Raw genomic sequence first — 7,897 nt, forward strand, 5'->3', positions numbered from 1 at the left:
GGGATATATCGTATCGTGACCCCTCTGTCATGATATGTATCATATTGCCAAATTCTTGCCAATACACAGCCCTAGTGTCTTGGCTTTCCATGCCTTTTTACACCTCCCTTTCTTCATGTGTTCAATACTTTTTCCCTGTGCCATTCCACATTATTACAAATAACTTCATTTCTGGACATTTATGGTTTGATTTCTTTGTATGTATGGATCACTTGGGTTGTTGTTGACATCTGGTGAAAATTTCATGTCATTAGCACCTCTAGTAATATATTTACTGAGAAAAATAGTGACGTGTTCAATACTTATTTTACCCGCTGTGTGTTCATAAAAATCTAAACTAAGGCGGAAAAAAAAAACCTACTCTCTTGAAATTCTCGCTCCACCTCTTTCCTGAGATTCCTCTCTCGAGCCAGCGCTTCATGGCTTCCCCATACATCCAGTGCTCTAACACGCAAAGAAAAAACATTTGATTAACTAACACCAGAGAAAATGTGTTTTTAAATGGTGGTTTAAAGAATAACTTGATGGGATCTTGAGGTGTAAAGCAGAAAAGTTTGACACTAACTTGGCCTCGACGTCGGAACGCAAAAACACAGTGAAAGCTTCCGTGTCGTCGTGGGGGCTGCGCCTTCTGATCTTACGGAGCTGCTCCAAATCACTGCACGTTACGAGGGGGTTAGACAAAGACACGAGAATAAACCRAAGTTTAGCAGTGGCAGGAGCGAATTACAACAGAGTTCTTACTTAACCCACAAAATAAATGGCTTGTATTGTGATGAAGAGACTCTGCTCGGCACTGAGGACACAAGATTAGATGGTTTTCATATCACAGAAACAAACTATGAAACAAGGTCAAAGAGGACTTACCTTGGTTTGAGACAAAATTCATTCATGGCTCTGACAGCAGTGATAAAGTTGTTCTGAGTATATTTGGCTCCATAATCTCTTTTCTTGAGGACAGCTCGAACTGTGTGACAATAAAAGATCATTTATTTATAAAAAAAATAGTAATTACCAAACTAAAAAAATATATTTAAAATAATATAAACCAGTTTACCTTTCACTTGAATTGTCTCAATTTTTGTCATTCCCTGAGGCGATTTACCTAAAACAGCAAAAATGGTAATGTTTTCAATTTTTCTGGGAAGAACTTGAACAAAAACCATTAAGTGTTTTCCTAGTATTGGTGTTTACATGGGATTAGAGGTAGAGCAAATAATCGGACATTTGCCACTTCTTAGAATTTGTTGTTCGGCCATTACTGTGTTTACTTCATTTCCAAACAGGAAAACATATTTCTGTGTATTTATTTCCCAAGTGTTTAAGTTTGTCCCAGAATTGGGTATGTGTTTATTTAAGTTRAGTACGGAACTCATATTGAAGTTTTGCTGGATAGAAAATTCATATTAGTCCAAATAAGAAAAAAATCTGCGTTGTATACAGTACTGCCTGTTACTGCTGGGCAGTATACMGTTTTGTACCAAATACCGTTTTTTATTTTTGTTATGATATGAATTTTTTGAATACCAGACATTCYGGTTTAAATAGTGGAAAGTTTCATTGTGGCCGCCAGTGAACTGTTGTTTCCGGGGAACATTTTTCCTTGCCGCACCGTTATGTGTGTTAGCATGCTAATGTTTGGAGCAGTTTGTTGCAGCAGTGGGTGGTGATTCCGCTGCTTATATTGACTGACGTTTAAAAAAAACATCCCGTTTTCGTCGTCGCTGAATGTGGTAAACACCTCTTCGGTGACGTGCAGTTAGATTTAACGCGGTTAGTTAATATGAGACGTTATGCTGATGGAGACTTAACGTGGTTCTATTGTGAAAAGCCTGCAGGAAGTAGTTCGTAGTGGAGTTGGAACTGACTGGTGTGCAAGGTGAGTCRTGCTGATAAGCTTTAATAAATAACATAAAACAATAAACCCGATCATAATCTTTTCTTAACCCTCCTCCTTCACGACTGGACCAAAATGCGTGACTACTGTCTCCAACCACCAGTCAGAGAAGAACAGACACAGAGGAGGGAAACAGTGACACAGACAGAGGTACGGTAAAAGAAAAAAGTCAATAAGCAGGGTTTTTACATTTTATTATCAGCTGAGCTGTGATGAAAAGAAAAATACCGTCAAATACTGCGAAACCGGTGAAAATGTTGAAAATACTGTGATATAAAATTTTGATCATATCGCCCAGCTCTACTGCCTGTTGACTTCTCTGATTTCTTAACATCGGTAACAGACATAGGATTTAAATATATAAATGTTGTTTATCCTGTGATGTAGTACATTTTGAAGTTGAACAGTAAAACAGTTTTAGTTCAAATCAGACATCTCACCAACTATACGGAAACATTTAGGTGTACCTTGGGTGACTTTTGGTGCACCAGACACCTTTTCTGATGAAGGAGCTCGGCCTGGTGCTGACTTTGGGGGACCATCTTTATTGTTGTCGGATGAAGAGTAGTACTGGACCTTACCCAAACCCAAGGAGGCAACCCTGGCGTCTGGAGGGCTGAACCAAAAGCTGCGAATGCCTCCACTTTGGCAACCTGTGCAACACAGTGTTATAACAGCTCRCCTTTAGTACAAGGCAGGTTTAAGGTGAGATCAGGGCGGAGATTAGCTGTAAGAGCTGCCCGAGGAGCCAGCTCACCGTGACACAGCTGCCTGACAGACCGATGGGACAGGGACGATCTGTGCTGCAGGGACACTCTGCAGAAGGYTTGCCATGGTCTGTGCGCCAGGCTGGGTAACATCCTCGATGATGAMGTGCAAAACTTTGCTGGACAGAAACACAAACATCCCGGTCACCTTTGAGTTAGCATTACTACTTCTCAGCTTAACCTCATTGTCTTCTGACAAACTAACCCTGAAAAATACCCTCTCAGGTTGATAAAGTATTCTCAATTACAAAAGTTTAGCGTGCTCGCATGTGAAATACAGCTGACATTTATGTAAAAGTAAATAATTGTCGCTCGATTGGTCRGAACCGCTTGACTGAAGCCGACTTCTCTGCTCCACCAACACGGCTGAATGACAAGCCACCGTTCAGCTAACTATTAGCATATTAAGCTATCRCTAAAGTGTTTTACAAAATACGAACTTACATAAAATTAGCAAACAAAGCGTGCAAATGAAGTTGCTGACACACGTAAATACCTTCCTATGATGATTTTGGTTGTTCATAGTCGGTGTCCATTCTGGAAATCTATGGTAAAGCGCTCCAAACTACGCCGCTAACGCTACAAACAGAATCACGTGACCAATACGGCAAAGTGACGCAGACTTTTTTTTTTAAGTAGCAGCCTTTTCAGGCACGTTACCGCCACCTACCGGACTGGAGTGAGAGTCAGTACATAAACAGGAAAACAACTAGAAATCTACATTAGTCTTATTTACGTTTTTAATGACGTAAACTCACGAAATGTTATGTATTTCAAGAGGAAAAGAAATAGTATCTCTAGTTAATAATAGAAATAGAAAGTAAACACTCAAACAGATAATACTCTAAACTGAAAGCTTTAGTTTAAACATAATGAAATGTTATGCAAGGATTGCCTAAAAATACGAAATGGAGTCAAGTTAACTACCTCTTTTGTCTCTTTTTAAATAGCTTTTATTACATAATTTTCTTCATATCCCATAGATTAAATTTTGCATGTGAAACATTGATTTTCCAGAAAATACAGAAGTTAAAAAACAAGCATGAATACATTTGAAAATTCTGCAACAATACATTCATACATTATGTAACTGAACATAAAGCACTTATTAGGTAGCTGGGCTATAATTTTATTTTTATTAACAGCTATCAAAGGATTCAGCACTGCTCTTTAACCCTGTAGTAGTCTGTCACTGTTTTTAACATGTGAAATTGTCAACATGTACTTTAAGCTAACAAAAAAAGTCTTATCTAAGCCTGAGCAGATAGACATTCCTCTGACTAAATAGAAAAGTGCTTCCATCATCACCCAAGTTAAATCAGCTATACAATAAGAAGGGATCCTTTGCAGTGGAGTAACAAAAGAGGGAGTGGTCTCCAAATGCACAGAAAATAATCCCAGAATTAGCTGCAGGTTTATTGCATCTTTACAGTGCATTAGAAATGAGTCATTTTGCATAAAGCAGGTGCACTATAGAGCTGCAGGGTTTTAAAATTTGACAAATCACTGACAAGTCAAACACACACACACACACACACACACACACACACTCACCGTCTGCAGTAATCTGCAGGCTTTCTTACTTCCATTGCATAATCATTACAACTGAACTCAAGAGTTTTTAACCAGCATTCAAGACCTACAATACAATCAGAGGGCCAAAACTCAATCAATAAAAAAAGCCATAGCAAATATTCAGTCAAGGTCATTTAAGTTGCAGAAAATGAAAGTGGATTTATAAAGCATGTCACTGAGTTGAGGTGAGAATAGCACAGAGGGAATCCTGATGTGTTCTGCTTGTCAAAAACAAATCCAAGACAGTGAGAGTCAGGTTTGCATTAACGCATCGTAACAAACTCCTCAGAAGAAGTTGGGTGAATGGCAACAGTGTTGTCAAAGTCCTCTTTGGTGGCACCCATTTTAATGGCCACAGCAAATCCCTGCAGCATCTCGTCACAGCCGAGGCCCTGCATGTGCAAGCCCACCACCTGGAGACGACAGACATCAGCTTTTTAAAAGAATCTAAAAAATACTTTGTGCTTGACAGATTTAAAAATAAAAAGACCTTAAAAATTTTTTCCCCCTCTGAACAGAAGCGATGGTTCCTACCTTCTCCTCTTTGCCCACACACACCAGCTTCATGATGCACAGACTCCTCCTGCTYGTGATGGCGTGATACATCGGAGTAAAAGAAGTTTTGTAGATCTTCACGTTCTCTTTTCCGTTGGCTTTAATGGCTTCATCTATGAAACAAACATGAACACAACATATGACTGAGTCAGGCTGCATGGGAATTTATTTTGCACAAATTAAACGTTTTGTACATTTTAAAGCATGGAATTCTGAAGTTGCTTTTAATATTTAGTTATTTATTTTCAGCAGGGGCTTCCTGTAAAAGTAACTTTGGATGAAGCGTTTCTACAGGAGGAGTACTCACCCTCTGTGAGGCCCACAGTACCAATAGGTGGATGGCTGAACACAACTGTTGGGATGCTAGAATAATCCAACTTGGAGTCCTTCTTGCCGTCAAACAGCCTGTGTGCCAACTTTCTGCCAGCAGCAATGGCCACTGCCCCAAAAACACACATTAATTAGCTTTAAATAACAATACATGTGCTACCAAAACATTTCAAAYAGTACTGTGAAATCTCCTGAACACATGTATTGAACTCTAAAGTGAACAGAAAAAGAAGTGAAACTGTAAGACCCAAGTCTAAACTTCAATTTTCATTGTGCTCCCAGCATGCTTCTGCTAAAATGTCTCCTTGTTTCCACATTAAAAATATAATTAAATCCAGAATTTTGTCAAAGGAAAAGTGATTTCTTTGTTACGATCCGACAGCATTAAAACATCTTGTTTATCAGTTCTGCATTACTGAAAGTGATTTGTGTCGTTTTCTACCAGGTGTGAGAAGAGCTTTGCCACAAACGTCTCCTAGACCATAGATCCCCGATCGAGTCGTATTCTGGAATTCATCCACAACAATATGGCCTCCTTTATCGATATCCACACCCTGAAGGAGCAGAAACAGACATAAAGCTATTCGTTCTAAGCTAGAAAATTTAAATTTTCTATGAAAATGCAGCGTGGACACTTAATGCAGAAATATTTTTAATGTTAAAAAAGACGTACACAAGTTTTGCAATATATTGTAAAACAGCCCAAAAAAGCTGTAAAAACAGCAGAAAAAAATCTTAATCCAGAACCAAGAAGCATAAAGAGCATGTTTGCTGATTTAAGCGACTGAAAGAAATAGTTGAAATTATCATAAAAATTGTCATTTAGCTGAAAAAAAAGATAAAACAAACTAAAAATAGCTAAGAAGTAGCTCAAATTGCAAAAAGCAGTTGAAAAAAGCACACAAAAATAATTAAAACAGAAAAGCAGGAAAAAAGCTAATAAGCTGAAGGACGCTAAAATTTCCGCAAAGTAAAAAAATCTGAACCAGAACAAAAGGTTTAAAGTTTAACTATTTAGAAGGATTGTAAGGATGTGGAACACAGCTCCGTTCATTTTCACTGAGAACAAAAATGGCAGAAAAGGCTAAATATCTCAAAAAGTATAAGTTGCTGAAATAGCAGAAGTCACAGCCAGAATGTCCCGAAGGAGCTGAAAGTTTTGATACAGGAATTGTTGAAATAGCAGAACTGCAGAAAGAGATGATGAAAAACGTACAACAGAAAAGTGGATCATCTTACTACGAATGCAGGATTCACACAAGATGTCCAGCGGTCACAACAGGACTGAACTTKAAAGTTTTTTGTAAAACTTAGTAACTGTTTAACTGCAGCTTCTTCATTAAAGCACTGTTTCTGAATAAGGGTAGTTTTCCATGTTGTGACCAGTTTAAACTGAGTTGACGGTGTGGATGGTTACCAAGCTGCCGATGTTGAGTCCRGACGTGTTGGGCTTCCTGCCGATGGCCCACAGAAGGCAGTCCACTTCCTGGATGGTGCTGATCTTCTCCTCGCCGTTCTTCTTCTCTGGGTCTTTGGTGACGATGGTAACTTCCAGGCCTCGGTCCGTTTTACTCACAGACTTCACCTGAGAGTTCTTCCACAGATCGATGCCGTTGTTCTGCAGCTCCTTGGTGCAGTTTGTGCTGATGTACGCGTCGAAGTTTCTCAACACCTGCAGAACGAACACACAGAGACGTGCCGCTCAACGACAGCACGGCGCAGAGGAAGCTGCCCGCTGGACTTCGTTTTGGTTCTTACGCAGGTCTGACGAATAACGAGGGACGTTTTGGACCCCAGGGTGGCGAGAATCCCCGCCATCTCCACAGCGATGTAACCAGCACCCACAATCACACTGCGTCTGTCAGGGGATCAAAGCCTTAATTTCCTCGTGGTATCCACAAAAAAACAACACACAACTTACTTTGGGAGGGTTTCCAGCTCAAAGAAGCCATCGCTAGTGATGCCTAAACTTGCTCCTAAAATTGTGAACAACAACAACAAATTACACACTGTGGCAACTAAAATAAGTTTTATTTAAAGACTTATCTGAACGTCAGTAAAGGCAGTTACCTGGGATTTCATCATCATTCACGACAGAAGGCTGCCCTCCGGTGGCGATGAGGATGTGAGGCGCCGTAAACCTCCTTCCATTGACCTCCACTGTGGGCTCAGGGTCATCTGTGAACCTGGCAAAACCTTGAATGGTTTGGATTTTAGCCTGAAAACAAGCAGATATTATTTTTATACATTTTTTTACCCCACACAACTCCTTTTTTTAATCTATAAATAAAGTTATATTTGAAATAAAAAGGGTTGGAACTCACCTTATCAAGATTGTTGCGATAAATCTGATTCAAGCGAGAAACGTACGCATCCCTTTTGGCCTTAAGAGCTCTGCAAACACATAATAAAGATCAAAACTGAACGTGACCAAAAATATWTTATTTTTGCATTTTGTAAAAATTAAGCAGCTTTAACAGTGATTCAAAATACTATATCTACTATTTCACTACCAATGATTGATAAATTCTTGTTTTTGAATATTAAACTTCACGTGTTGAAGAAAATAACCCAGATGAACACGTCGTCACCCTTTAAAAAAACCCAAAAATATAGTCAATAAGTCTGAAATATTATCTTTTAAAAAGGTTGAAGCAGCAACAGCTTAGTTTAAATAAAGAAATTAGGTGCTTAAAGTGTATCTTATCCACCCTGTGAAAAGATAACTCCGCCCCAAGGCAAAATTTGAAAAATTCATCAAAGTGGGTAGGGG

General features: G+C 39.1%; 2 protein-coding genes across 2 annotated transcripts in view; both read right to left on the reverse strand.

Moving 5' to 3' along the window:
• The window catches only part of slc30a9 (solute carrier family 30 member 9), a 14,869-nt gene extending 11,607 nt beyond the window's left edge, over positions 1–3,262 (reverse strand). Inside the window, exons 1-7 of the mRNA XM_014019579.1 lie at positions 3,161–3,262; positions 2,655–2,783; positions 2,365–2,550; positions 1,058–1,105; positions 868–967; positions 566–658; positions 362–444 (exon numbers count right to left, since the gene is read on the reverse strand). Coding sequence (XP_013875033.1) covers positions 362–444; positions 566–658; positions 868–967; positions 1,058–1,105; positions 2,365–2,550; positions 2,655–2,757 — 613 coding nt within the window. The 5' untranslated portion in view covers positions 2,758–2,783; positions 3,161–3,262. The remainder of the gene's footprint in view (positions 1–361; positions 445–565; positions 659–867; positions 968–1,057; positions 1,106–2,364; positions 2,551–2,654; positions 2,784–3,160) is intronic.
• A 341-nt stretch (positions 3,263–3,603) lies between these two features.
• The window catches only part of gsr (glutathione reductase), a 6,686-nt gene continuing 2,392 nt past the window's right edge, over positions 3,604–7,897 (reverse strand). The window contains exons 4-12 of the mRNA XM_014019582.1: positions 7,449–7,518; positions 7,195–7,342; positions 7,046–7,100; positions 6,883–6,982; positions 6,542–6,796; positions 5,567–5,678; positions 5,102–5,233; positions 4,774–4,907; positions 3,604–4,652 (exon numbers count right to left, since the gene is read on the reverse strand). Of these exons, the coding sequence (XP_013875036.1) occupies positions 4,503–4,652; positions 4,774–4,907; positions 5,102–5,233; positions 5,567–5,678; positions 6,542–6,796; positions 6,883–6,982; positions 7,046–7,100; positions 7,195–7,342; positions 7,449–7,518 (1,156 nt within the window). The 3' untranslated portion in view covers positions 3,604–4,502. The remainder of the gene's footprint in view (positions 4,653–4,773; positions 4,908–5,101; positions 5,234–5,566; positions 5,679–6,541; positions 6,797–6,882; positions 6,983–7,045; positions 7,101–7,194; positions 7,343–7,448; positions 7,519–7,897) is intronic.

The sequence above is a fragment of the Austrofundulus limnaeus genome, unplaced genomic scaffold, assembly GCF_001266775.1.
Source record: "Austrofundulus limnaeus strain Quisiro unplaced genomic scaffold, Austrofundulus_limnaeus-1.0 Scaffold224, whole genome shotgun sequence".
Taxonomy (NCBI): Eukaryota; Metazoa; Chordata; class Actinopteri; order Cyprinodontiformes; family Rivulidae; genus Austrofundulus; species Austrofundulus limnaeus.